Source organism: Hemitrygon akajei, chromosome 13 (assembly GCF_048418815.1).
Source record: "Hemitrygon akajei chromosome 13, sHemAka1.3, whole genome shotgun sequence".
NCBI lineage: Eukaryota > Metazoa > Chordata > Chondrichthyes > Myliobatiformes > Dasyatidae > Hemitrygon > Hemitrygon akajei.
Window position 1 is genome coordinate 81,513,619 of NC_133136.1, and position 13,607 is coordinate 81,527,225.

General features: G+C 35.9%; 1 protein-coding gene across 6 annotated transcripts in view; it reads left to right on the forward strand.

The window, feature by feature from the left end:
• The window catches only part of LOC140738007 (prominin-1-A-like), a 160,820-nt gene extending 147,650 nt beyond the window's left edge, over positions 1-13,170 (forward strand). Inside the window, exons 23-34 of one of the 6 annotated variants that reach the window (XM_073064966.1) lie at positions 99-152; positions 745-825; positions 935-1,003; positions 2,191-2,280; positions 2,376-2,491; positions 3,420-3,443; positions 3,985-4,053; positions 6,245-6,341; positions 7,206-7,238; positions 8,318-8,355; positions 9,352-9,396; positions 12,138-13,170. In XM_073064966.1, the coding sequence (XP_072921067.1) occupies positions 99-152; positions 745-825; positions 935-1,003; positions 2,191-2,280; positions 2,376-2,491; positions 3,420-3,443; positions 3,985-4,053; positions 6,245-6,314 (573 nt within the window). In that variant the 3' untranslated portion in view covers positions 6,315-6,341; positions 7,206-7,238; positions 8,318-8,355; positions 9,352-9,396; positions 12,138-13,170. The other 5 variants (XM_073064968.1, XM_073064967.1, XM_073064969.1 and 2 more) reach the window with 5 other exon arrangements.
• Positions 13,171-13,607: the final 437 nt, after the last annotated feature.

Consider the following 13,607-nt stretch of genomic DNA (forward strand, 5'->3'; position numbering starts at 1 on the left):
TGTATAGTTCAATACTTGTTGACATGTTTCTGTTAATTATATCTGTTAAGCAATCACGTTTGTTAAAGTCAATTTAAATGACCTGCTTCCTTTAATAGAGCATGTTAAACCAAAGTATTGGAACGCTACAGATCATAGCAACAGGTTTAAAGGTAAATCATTTGACTTCTGTTATTATGTGTTTTAATTGGATTTTGTTTAAAAGTTGCATTTTCTTATTGGCACTTGTGTTTTGTAACCTGTTCTGGATTGTACGGTAAATGCAGTGTTAGATGAAAAGGCTGAATTTTTGACCCTTTTGAAGCTAAGATGGCCACATTTGCTGTCTTGTGTTAATTTTTCCTAGTGGTATAAAATGTTTCCTTGTCCCAACTTACATTTGATTGCTTATGGTTTTCAAATTTGAGTGGTGTGGAAGACCTCACTTGTAACCTATGATAAAGTAACTTAAGTTGGAAATGCTGATAATTAAATTTGTACCCTTCCATTTCTGAAAAACAGTTTGCTTTGCAGTACAAGTAAGTGTGTGTGTGTGTGTTTGTGTGTGTGTGTGTGTGTTCGTTCCTTCAAAGTTCAGCTGATCTAGTCTAGCATGCACAACAGTCAATGTTGCATCTTAAATTTATCTGCTCCAAGAACTTTGTCAAGTGCAGGAATCAACAGATTTGGAGTTCACATAGATTAGGATCCATGTTCATTGTTCATAGTGGCCGTTCACTGTTGTTTCCTGTTACTGCCCTGCAGGTGAAAGTGGATAGTATAATTGCTGCTGTTGAATCTGCTCAGTTTCTAATCCACCACAATGGCACTGAGATTGTAAAACAGGTAATAAATTCTTTACCATTTAGTAGAGTATATTGCCCTCAGTTTATGCAGAGAACATAATCTGCTTTGTGTGACAGATGGCATATCTGAAATGCATTCTTCTCTCCAGGAAATCTATCATTTCATCAAGACTTTGATTGGCTACTTCACAGAGTATTTAGATTGGGCGAAGGATGTTGTAAGTATTGCCTGGCTTACGGTATAAGGAAACTTTGTTTTGAATATGTTATGTCTAGTTAGTTGTCCATCCAGTGTAATTTCAATGTTAACTAAGTGAAACTGAAAAATGAGTGTAAGATATGATTCAAAGTACTGAAATAAAACAGTACAGAAACACTCAGCAGATCAGATGTCTGGAGAGAAAAACAATTAATGCTTTAGGCCAATGATCATTTCTGCCTAATGAAAAAGTCAAATTAATTTGTTGTTGGCCAATGAATGGTCACCCATCCCACAGTGCTGACTATCATGATCAAATTAATCACTCTCCTCCCACCACCAATCTTGATGTCCAATGCACCCATTATGGATTTGTCTCTCCTAAAATGCATTGTAACAGCGATGATACCTTTATCCCTTTCTCAATCCTCCAATGCTATCCATTTACTGTGCTCCTTTTGCCCTCAGTTTCCTCCACCACAGTTCCTTCAAAAAATGTCTAAAGCTGGCCAATTGTCCAATCTCAGAGGCCTTGGTTACCCAACCACATGCATATACTTGTGACTCCATTCCCACTTTGTTTTTTTCAAAATAGGCACCCTCATTATCTTAAGTACTGAAGAATCCATTCTTCATATTCATTGCTCAAGGCTTGCTTTTCCCCTTTTATCTGATGGCCCTCTCTGTACTTCATTGGTAATGGCATTCCCAGTTATCTGGTCCCATCATTTTGAACTTGCCAGAACACATGGAAATTGTGGGAGTTTGCCAGCAGGTGAAAGTCAGATTTCACTCCATGCTAATGCACATCCTTCAGTACCTTGGACTGCAGGTTTTGCATGATCCTCTAATGTGACACCTTGTCAAATGTCTAATGGAAATTTAAATATACTACATCCATACCTTCCCCTCTATTGAGTCTCCCTGTTAAATTCTCAAAGATTTTAAGAAAACTTATCAAACATGATTTACTATTTATAAAATCATATTGATTAAGTGAGTATCAATGGAAGAATCTGGCCCAGCCACAATTGTGTCCAACTTTCTATACTGTCTCCCAACCACCAAAACATATCTAGACTTTCTTTGTAGCTTGCTGTAATTAGTGAGGCCACTTGTACAAATAGTCAAAATCATTAAAGAGCAATGAATTTAGTTGGGAAAAGTGAAATTAATTTTTCTCAAAATGTATGTTCTGTTTTACAGCTGAACAATGAAGTTGCGATCTGTAAGCCAGTCGCTAACGTGGTGGATACAGTTGATACAATACTTTGCGGTTTTATAGTGGATTCTGTGGTAAAAGAAAAAATCCTCTATTCTTGATGCATAGGGCTTTTCTTTTCATGATGAGTTTGACTATCGGAAAATAACTGTTTTCTGTCTTCTTTTAGAATGGATTTTGGTTTAGTCTTGGTTGCTGTACAATATTTCTAATTCCAAGTATTATATCTGCTGTGAAGCTGGCCAAATTCTATCGACGAATGGATACAGAGGATGTATACGATGAGTGAGTATGTTAAGAAATTTGTAGAAGTTATGTCTCTGCTCTTAATGTTTTTCTACATTTGTAAATACAAGGAAATATATACAAATTTCTAATTGGGATTTTTATGAAAATTACTTTTCAATGCATTAGCATTTCAAAAAATTCATTTTCCATGTAATTTTGTTGTTCAATGAATAGGGTGATTTGGGAAAATTATTACTAAATTCAGCTGCCCAATGTACAGGAAACAAATTTTTTCAAATTTTGTAACTACACAACTAAGTGAATGAGATGTGAGCAGCTGATCTCGGATCTTGATTGGTGTGCTTGTTCTGTAAATTGGGTAACATAAATCAAGCATCTTTATTCAGGGACAACTGAGCAGAACAGTTGCTGTTTTGTTTCCTAACTGAGTTGTTTTTTTTGTCTTAGTGAACTTTTCTTGTCTTGGACAAAAGTAGTGCCCTGCAAAACTAGTCTTCTTCCGCCTTATTCTTGTTTCTCTTCAATTTCATTTCTTGCCTCTTTTTATAAATGTAGAGAATTAATTTGAACTTTCAATTAATTTACTAATTGTTAGAATCTAAACCCTACATATTCCTTTTCTTCTTTACAGTTCCTCTGTCTCAGGGACTTGGCATTTTACTTTGTGATAACCATTGATACCCTTTCCACTTCCAGTTAAGATTTTTTATTTGGGCATTCATTACTGCTTTCAGTCACAGGTCAGATGAAAGTTGGAAAAGCTTTACACTTCTTAATTTATGATTGCTACTTTTGTTTTTGTTTCTTGCATAAAATTTAAATGCCAGTGACCAGAGTTGATTTAATTCAAATGTATAGCACCCAATAAAATGAGCACATGGACATTGTTCTTGGCAAAAATATAATCATTTCTTTAATTTTTTGTGTTCATATTAATAATATTCCCATTTTTATTCCTGTGTAGCACTGAGAATATACCCATGAAAATGTAAGAATTTGGTTTAACTGGTGCACCTTTGGGTGTCAATTTCTAAGTCTAACAGGGCAATAATTTGTAAACTGAGTTGCACTTGTGGCATTGCATGGAATTGTGGGAATGCAGTGGTGTATTAAACTAACTTAAATTTAATTTGAATGCAAAATATTTGAGAACTTTTTTGGTGAGGAGAGAATGGATCAAAGCTATTGCTTAGCGCAGTTTTGTTTGCATAAATGCCTGGAATTATTTTTGCTTGCATTATAGATAAAGCTGTATATAGGTATTGACAGCTTTTTATTAAAATACCTTTTTTGCAGTGTATTTAGGGTCAATGTAGGTATTTTGTAATACAAGATAATACTGTGGATATGAAAATGGAAGAAACTACAGTCATAGCTTTGTTTTGAAATGAATTTGAAATAGATTTAGCAATGCAGCCATACTTCATTTTTCATTTTACTTCATGCAGTTCAAAATAAAAAGAAAAATCTACATTGAATTCCCAAGCTTTGATTTTGTTTTCCCTGTGCACATTCATCTTTTGTTGCAGTTTGGAAAATGGTAGTAATGGTTATCATAATGAGCATTCACATGATATTCAAAGTCCAGTTTTAATAAGGTAAATGCCTTGGAGTGAATCTATGCATGCTATTACTTCTCCTTGAGATACAGATTTATCTATGATCACTGCAGATGTTTCCTTGCTCAACCTAATTGCAAGAAGTCCTAACATTTGCATGTTTTGGTAACACTAACCAGCATGAATACATTGATTAAAAGAAAGTATAGCTGCTGTATAATGATCAATCAATTTACTTTGCTCCAGAGTAAATAAAATTGATTACTTTAGCATAAATATGAAATGGATGATATATAGTTTACAAACTAGTATTTCTTTCACATTAGAATCTGTTTTTGTCCTGTAATCTCACGAAAGTAAAAATTGCTGAATTAATGAAAGGTCTATGGCACCATGATTGCTTTGTGACAGGCAGAAGAGGTAGGGATTTAAATGTAAATATTGTGTGCAGGGATTTCTTTAGTGAAGGATCTAAAAAGATAAACTGTCAGACCTGCTTTCAGCACGCATCATAAAAGTTGTGACTTTTATGGCTTCATGTCATCATGAATGTTTTGTCAAGGAGATTTTTTGATGAAAAATAATTACTGTGTAACCAACAAGTTTTCAGGATTGTTCTGTTCTGGTTAACAGACATCTTTGGTAAATTACTCTGGAGAGCTGGAATTTCAGATATGTGACAGGTTTTAGTGAACAAGTTCAAGGCCTTGTATTTACCAGCTCCTTTGGTGGGTTACAGAGGGAAGAATTATTTTGCATTTGGAATTTGATGGAAATCAAAAATTTTGTGCATAGAACATTGGAAGGGTTATGTACCCAGTCTCCCAGCCCAGATGAAGGACCTTGACCCAAAACATAACTGTCTACTTTCTTCCATGAATGCTGCCTGACCTGATAGGTTCCTCCAGTATCTTGTGTATTGTGTTCCCCTTTGTTTCCGACAAATGCCTTGTATATTCAAACCTAATGGTAATTATTTCTATGGTTCTGGATGCTAACCATATTTCCAAATCTTTAGTTTTATTAGGGAAGCCTGTAGGATATGAGTGTATTTTCTTAATACCAGATTTTATTAGCATAGTACTTGTGGAGCTGAGCAGATTTTTCTGCACGTAAAGCAGATTTTTATGACTGAGTTTTGGACTAATTTGAGCAATGAAGAGTTGTGAATATGTTTGGATTTAAATAATTTGGTTAACTATAGTTCCAAAACTGGGTAGCTTGAGCAACTACAAAGTTCCAAGTAAATTTATTATCAAAGTAGTTGTCACCATATACAACCGAGATTCATTTTCTTGCGGGTATGTTCAATAATTCCAGTAACCGTAATACAATCAGTGAACGGCCACTCCAAAAGGTGGACTACCAGTGTGCAACAGACAGCAAACTGTGCAAATACAGAAAGAAAGGGGGGGAAATAATAATAAATATTGAGAATATGAGACGAAGAATCCTTGAAAATGTGTCCATAGGTTGTGGGAACTTTTCAGTGATGGGGCAAGTGAAGTGGTGTAAAAAATATGTGGCAACTGTCCAAGTTTAACCAGTACTTTTAGCTTTACATGAAATATCATTAGAAATGTGAAGTGAATTCCAGGATGTAGACTGGTGATGATTCATTTCAGGGAATGGATATTTGTAAACCTGTTTCCTTGATTTGAATGAGTGCAGTTTGTGTATAAGTGCCAAGCTTCAATCAATCGGTCTTAACAGGTCAGGCAGCATCTATTGAAAAGAGTCAACAGTCGACGTTTCGGCAGAGATGTCTTAGCCCAAAATGTCAACTGTTTACTCTTTGCCATCAATGCTGCCTGACCTCTTGAGTTCCTCCAGCATTTTGTGTGTGTTGCTTTGGATTTCCAGCATCTGTAGATTTTCTCGTGTCTGTGATTTAAGTTCCAATCATTTTCTTATTATATTAGAGCATGCCAGTTGAATTTCATAAGATTTGTAGATTTAATATTTTATGCTGCTCTGCTGATATTTTAGATGTGCAAGCAATTCTTTCAAAATACCATTACAGAAATACAAATTCTTCACTTCTGTAATGACTTGTCTCAAATTTGGTATTTTTTTCGAATATATGGTCACTTCTATTTGAACTAAGAGCAGAATACTGAAGAATACATGCTTGCACAGCCTCAAAAAAAGAATTAAATACCTTTTCTTCAACAGATGCTGTAAATACCTCTTGTTTAATTGCTTCTGCGTTTTTATTTTGTGACAATAGCACTCCACTATATGATACTTTGACCAGATTTCCCAGAGCTTCAGCCCCTCCAAAGCTTTCTGGTTGGTGAGACACTCCTGTCTTTGGGGTTGTTAAGGTACTGGATATAGTATATTTTTACTTTTTTTTCTTAAGATGCTGTGAGACAGCGTGATGTAAATCTATTCATGACCTAAGTACCGTACGAAGTTATGTGTGAAGTGCAGAAACTTAAGTTCCAGATAATCTGTACTTTAATGATGATTGAGATATAGAAGAGGTCTGCAACAGTACTGTGTCTAAAGAGCAACTTGGCTGTCCTGTATGATATTTGATGTAAAACAAATTTCCTGCAAACTTGTGGGCTAGTGACAGGTATTCCTAAAACAATACAAATGCCATAAAAGTGCACCCAGTATAGGCAATAGTGAATATAGAGACCCCTTGCCTTATTATGGTGATCTATTTTCATGCTACGAGGACCTATCTATGCCAGAGATGGAGGGATTAGGGTTTGTATTATTATTACAGTCTTATTGATCTAGGATATTTCTTTACCTGCTTATCCCCGCACTCATGTTTATGTTGCCAACTTGACTTGCTTTGGTCCTGGTATCACCCACGATTGGGTTATGTCTAGGCTGGGGCCTCACTAAATGTCTGAGATTGCTGGGTGGTTGTGGGTGGGGATAATTGGAGAAGGTGGGGTTGGAGAGGCTGGAGACAGAGGTTGTAGGAGGAGGATGGAAGGGAGACTGCAACTTTGCTAGTACCTCAATTTGCTAGTACATAATTCCATTTGGCCGACCAGGTGCACTGATGTATTGTTGGCACTCACAGATCATTGATCGAGAGCTATCTATCAGTGCAAGGGCTGGAATTACTGTGGGCCCATGGGTACATGAGAAGTTTAGCAATGCCACTAAGTCTCAGGGCAAACAGCATGTAGTGAGCCTGCAGTAATACAAACAACTTCTTGCAGGGTAATCTGGCCTGTGGAAGCAGATGCAACTGGGTAAGCAATGCTCCCCTCACCTCTACCCAGCAATGTGACCTTTGTTCCTAGGATAATGCAGGCACCCTTACCACTTGACTGTTACAGATGGCATGATGGGATCTAATATGCCTTGAGGACTGATGGGGTATGGTTTAATTTCTGATCTGAAAGATGACACATCAGACAATGCAAGGATTCCACTGTACTACACCCAGTCTTCTTGTTCAGTCATTACTTTAATGATTGATTATTTGCCATGGGACTAAAAGCCCCAAGCATCTGATCGGGAGATGAGAAAAGTATTCATTGAGCTAAAACTGACTTAAATTGAGGAATTGCAGTTCAGTGTATCCTATAAGCCAGAGATTCCCAACCCAGGATTCACGGAGCTCTTGCTTAATGGTGTTGGTCCATGGTATTACAAAGATTGAGAATGCCTGGTCTAAGCCTTAATACAGAATGTTCTTGACTTCAATGTCAGACTTCAAATTCAATGGAATAAATTTTGAATGGAGACTACAAAATCCTGTCACTATCATTGCTGCTTTCTTTCCTTATCAATAAGAATAGTTTTTAATAGCATTGTTAATTAAAACACAATCATTAAATTAAAATTCATTATGGTCAACTTTCCCCAATCTTCCTTCTGCCAGTTTCAAGCCCAACTAGAATCTTAACATGATTCCCCTCGCTTTCTAGTACCAGTACCAACAAGACATTGTGCTGTAGAAATGTTCTGAGTGGTTTAACTTTAGCCAGGAATCTGTTGCATACTATCAGGACTATTGTGGGCCAGAGGGGAGAGAAAATCTTCCTGCATTACTTGAGAATTGTTCATTTTGGGCCATTCTGTTGTTTATTTACAGTTAAGTCTAATAAGCTTGTGTGATATGCAAGCAATATTTCTTTCAAGACCTTAAATGCGATATTTCTGTAATTTTCACTACTTCAAAAATGAATTAAACTTATTTTAGGACTCACCCTTATTATACTTTTTAGACCCTTTGCATGTGCAGAATTATTGCACCTTATTCAAAAATATAATAAATGCCACCTGTTTCCTGTCTTTCAAAACTAACTTTAATTATTTCTTCCAGGAACTTCCAGTGGATTTGAAACATTACCTAATTCAGAGGTGTGACATGTTTATGGCTCGCATGCTTTAGGGTGTTCTTTTCTATTAACAAATTTTGCTCATTATTGATTATCAGATTATCAGTCAGTGGTTGAATTCTTCAAGTGATATCCACATTCAACATTTTGCTGTTATTCACTGTTAGATTTGTCAAGTACTGTACTTATATTTAGGAAGATACGAAGACCTGTACAGTACCAGTGTTTCCATCATGTTCCACACTTGTATGTCTCTTGATCATATATTTGTTTTAAATCAGTTGGTTAGTATATCTGTTAATATATTAATTGGCTCTGGATATGACCTTGTACGTTGTGACAAATAGCTTTGGGTGTTTGAATTGAGCTCACTAGGAAGGATAGATTTTGTGCATTCCATTTAAGGCCCTTGCAACAAAATTATTTTCTCATTGATGTCATGAAATATCATTGAATGATAATAATGTTCTAAAGGAAAACCTGAGTTTTTTTTCATCATTATGCTTTGTATATTTTTTTTCGTCTTTTAAAATGAATAGCCAGGTGTTGCCTGAGACAGAAACCATGCATAAAACTTTCTCCCTGTTTTGTCTTGAATCAGTCTGTAAATATTATCCAGCAGTGTTGACTCCCCTCCTTCTCTGTGGCTCATCATCCTGTAGATACCTCCTTAATAGTAGAAGGCAGTGGCTTTGCTTGAAGTTCAGACCTGTAAAATCTTTTGTGTCACGTAAAACTGCAGTTTGTTGTATTCAGATCTATTTTAATAATGCAAATATTTGACTTGCTGAAACTTGGCATTTTGTAATTCAACAAGATCACTGCCATTAAAAATGTAGAAACATTTATGGGTCGACGTTAAATTGGTTATCTAAATGGCAGACTTTTAACAAGTAAGATTCTTATGAAAAGATGTTCACTGAACTGAATAGAAAAGCTATTTTTTGAAATGTAAATTAGTGTGGAAAACATTAATTGTATTCAGTTTAACTATTTGCATTTCTTTCTGACATTGTAGCAGTATAATGGAATATTGGTAGACTAACTGGACAGCTGCTTGAAGGTATGTTTCTTTACTACCTTTGTAATTATGCAGAGTTACAATTTCAGTTTTGAAGTATTAATGAAAAATACAGATGAATATCAACAAAAAAAATTTCTAATTCTTTTATGGTGTCCATTAAAAAATACGGCAGTTAGAGACTTAATGCTTTGAATGGAATATTGAGCAAAGAGGTACTTTATTGCAGTTCCTATTTTCAGGAAATGAATGGTGAAAACTATTCTTGCTGTTTTCAGGCACTTGGAAGAAAAGCTTGACTTTTTTGTTCACTTAAGATGTTTCACTTTCTATTAATTTCCTTTTCTCCCTTTATGAAATAGTATAATCTCAGAAGCTGCCTAAAACAACTTAGACTATTTTTCAGTTCATGGAAATCAATGGCAAGACCAGCATTTATTATTATTATTATCATTATCTGAATCGGGTTAAATCCAACAGCCTGTCGTGAAATTTGTAAACTTTATGGCAGCAGTACAATGAAATGAATGATAAATATTGAGGGGGAAAAAAGTTGAGTTACCTTAAGTGAGTGAGTGAGTGTGTGTGTGTGTGTGAGTGTGTGTGTGTGTGTGTGTGTGTGTGTGTGTGTGTGTGTGTGTGTGTGTGTGTGTGTATATATATAAATAAATAAATGATTGATTGATAAATAAATAGATAAATAAATAAAAAAATTTAAGAAAAAAAAACCTGAGAGGTGGCATGGGTTTAATGTCCATTTAGGAATCACTTGGCAGAAGGGAACAAGCTGTTCTGCTGACGGTAATGATGAGAAGAGGGTATGTCCTGGGTGGTGGGGGTCCTCCTTAATGATGGCTGTCTCCTTCCTAAGGTGCTGCTCCTTGATGATGTCTTTGATACTACGGAGACTAGTACCCATGATGGAGCTGATTAATTTTACAAGTAATTCCTCATTGCCCTCTTGAGGATGGTGATGTGTTGCCATGAACAACTGCAATCATTGTGGTAAAACTACCAACAGCATGCTGATTGGTAGGCATTTGCAGGATTTAGACCCAGTGAGGTAATGCAGTTCTAAATCAAGATGGAGCAGGAATGAAGGTGGTTTTCCTGTATTCGTTCTGCTTGATGTGAAGTTTTTAGTTTCTGGTTGGAGCTGTATTAATTTACGTGTAAGTGTAAAATAGTCCATTTGTATTCCTGTCTAGTGTGGTAGATGGTGGAAAATTTTGTTTTCAGAAATGGAAAATGGTCATTCATTGCAGTATACCCAGCTCCAGAAACTACGTGTCACGTTTCAGTTGTCACTTGTGCTATTATTCTGGCCTTGATGATATTGTACTCAAATGTCAAGGTTAGGTGGATAACACCATCATAGTTGGAGAAGGTCTTTGCCTAGAACTTACGTAAAGTTGATGTCTTATAAGGCCTCAAGTTTTGTCTCAGTTACTCTGCATGCAGTCTTATCTGTTTGATTTTCTGTGGAGATTTGAATGGAACTAAATAACGTGTGATCAACTGCAAGCATTGATCTGACTGCGATGAACGGAAAGCTTGTGAAGAAATGGGTTAGGTTGAGACTACGTCCATACTAGACCGGATAAATCCATAACCAAAGCTTTTTCTCTTTGTTTTGACCGTCCGTCCACACTGAAATGGCATTTTTCCTCCCCAGAAAATGGAGCTTTTCTAAAACACCCTCCAGAGTGTGTAAATCTGAAAACGCCGATTGGGCAGAGTAATGTGGACGGGGTAACCAGAGATTTCTAGAAACACTGTCATGACGTGCCGGAACAGATGGTGGCGGCAGCACGGCATTTCATGGTTTTCTTGAACGCAAACCCCCCCCCCCCACACACAACCTAACTATTTCAAAACAGACTGCAACGAGACTGAAGCCAGAAGAGTTAGAAATGTACTCACCAAATACTTTGACCCATAACTTACTGAATAAATAAGTATACTCACTTTGCCCCGTTTTCTGTCCTTGCTTGTATAAAGGTGGTTTACCTATTTATGCAAGTACTTCTCTGACAATAAATTGCAAAAGCCTAATGTAACATTGTATGGAATTAAAAGATAACACTGATGCAGACATTTTCTATATATTTAACAAGGTGCTTTATTAATGCAACAGAGTTAGTCAGTTTTTCAATGTTTGTGAACTCCATGTCGATTACCTCCATATGCTCCAGTTTTTTAGTTTTACGTTCTCCTGCATGAGAGCCAACAGCTGTCCGTCGTTTGGCAATTTCCTTTTAAGTTTTTCTAGTCTGTAACTGCACAAACGTGCACTTTCACAGTGAGATTCAACACCAAACATGTTGTTTGTTTTCTGTAGATGTGTCCTATGCTTGCCCAGTAGGAGATTCGCCCAAATACACATTTTAATGTGGACGGCTGTATTTTCAAAAACGCTTGGTGTGGACGCCTATTGTTTTTACGCAAAACCGGCGATTTCAAAATTATCTGGTCTAGTGTGGAAGTAGCCTTAGTCTACAAATCTGCTCATATATTTATTTAGAAATTAGCTATTTATAACAATCACCTGTGATTAGCCCTGCTGCTATGGGGTTTCTTCCTTGTGTATTGTGTGAGTAAAACAATTCAGTTAAATTTGACCTGTTCAACTCCTCTATGTAAGGAGGAAATTCTGTTGTAATGAAGTAAACTTAGCAGTTTTTCAATGAATAATTTGCAGGACATTAATTTTACTTGGAAGCAGTTTTTCATGTTTTGATAATATCTGATTTCACATCTTTCTTGTTTTCTTTTGCCCTTAGGAGGAGCTTCAGACACTTTGGTAGGCATAGCAACAGCTTGAGAGCGGAAGGCCTTCAGATAATTCCAGTCCAGCACGTCTCAGTCAATATGCACCTTATTAACCACGTGTAAGAATTATTGGCAATAAATAATTGAAATACTGTGCACATAAAAAAAGGCTATGGTCAAATGGTATCAGAATAATTAACATCTAAAGTCTTGCTCAATGATAGTTGAAGGACAGTCAGGCATTCTTTTTCCATATCCCAAAATCTTACTTTGTATACTTGTATTATCTTGAGTAGTTTTCAGTTGATTATTCCACAACATGCTGCTCTGACATTTCAGTCTAAAATCATTTTCTTTTTGGCTTCATTATTACTTTAGCACTTGTACTAACAATTTTGTTATGTTTGAATAATTTGAACTCAACTTTGTGATTTTGGATATTTTTGTGTAAAAGATGGGTAAACTGCATTTTGTAATTTTTAATGTAGATTGTTTTGTATGCATAAACTGTGGATTGGATTATATATTTTGTGAAACTGAAATTTAGAAATGTTTAAATGTAACTATACTGTTGCAATTGGATTTCTACTATTATGTTGTATGGATAGATGTCCAAATTATTGGAGATTTCTTAAGTGGAAAAATAGTTTATGAACCCTTTTGCTAAATGTATTGAAAACCACTCTTCAAAAGCCTGCAGTGAACTATACAAGACGATAAGGATACTTTTCCAATGTAGACCAATTGTTTTATTTCTAGATATTAATACCATGGATAGAGCATTTTTAGTGAAATTGGTTAGAATATTAAGAATCTTTTTGCAGCCATATCCTAATTATGTGCACCAATTTAAAGGATACGGTATTCAAGGTATTTAAATGGGTTTCACTGGCATTATGTAGTAACATTGTTTTCACTGGGTAGGATGTGCAAATTCTACATACTTTAATTCTAACTTAAAATTGAATTTGTAAATAATGTTCAAAATTGTAGATTTATGGGATTTTCTCTATTTTGAATATTCAATAAAATGTCTTCATATTGGGTGGTGTTTGCTGTGTTTGTCAGGTTGAGACAACTAAAGATGCAGATGTTTGACATTAAAATGCCCATTTTACACTGCATTACACAACAATAGGATTTCAAACTTGTTAGTTCCACCACCCCTCCCAGATTCTCAGATGAATTCTGTATTGTGCAGCCTTAGCTACCACCGTCCTTTATATTATTTGCCACGTTGCCTGTGACTCGTACTAGAAGTAACAGGAGCCTTTGCTGTTCTTCAGTTAAATTTTTCATCAGACAAGAGACTCTGGAGAGGTTACAATAAAACTGTGGCTTTGGGTGTCAGCTTCTGTTCTGCCCAAAGGGTGTCTGTCACCTTTTGGGAACCTTCAGTCTGCCTCTGTTCTGCATGGATTTCTGATTGCATTTCTATCATTTGAACATAGTTATCAGCACATGCATGGAAAAGTTGCCAC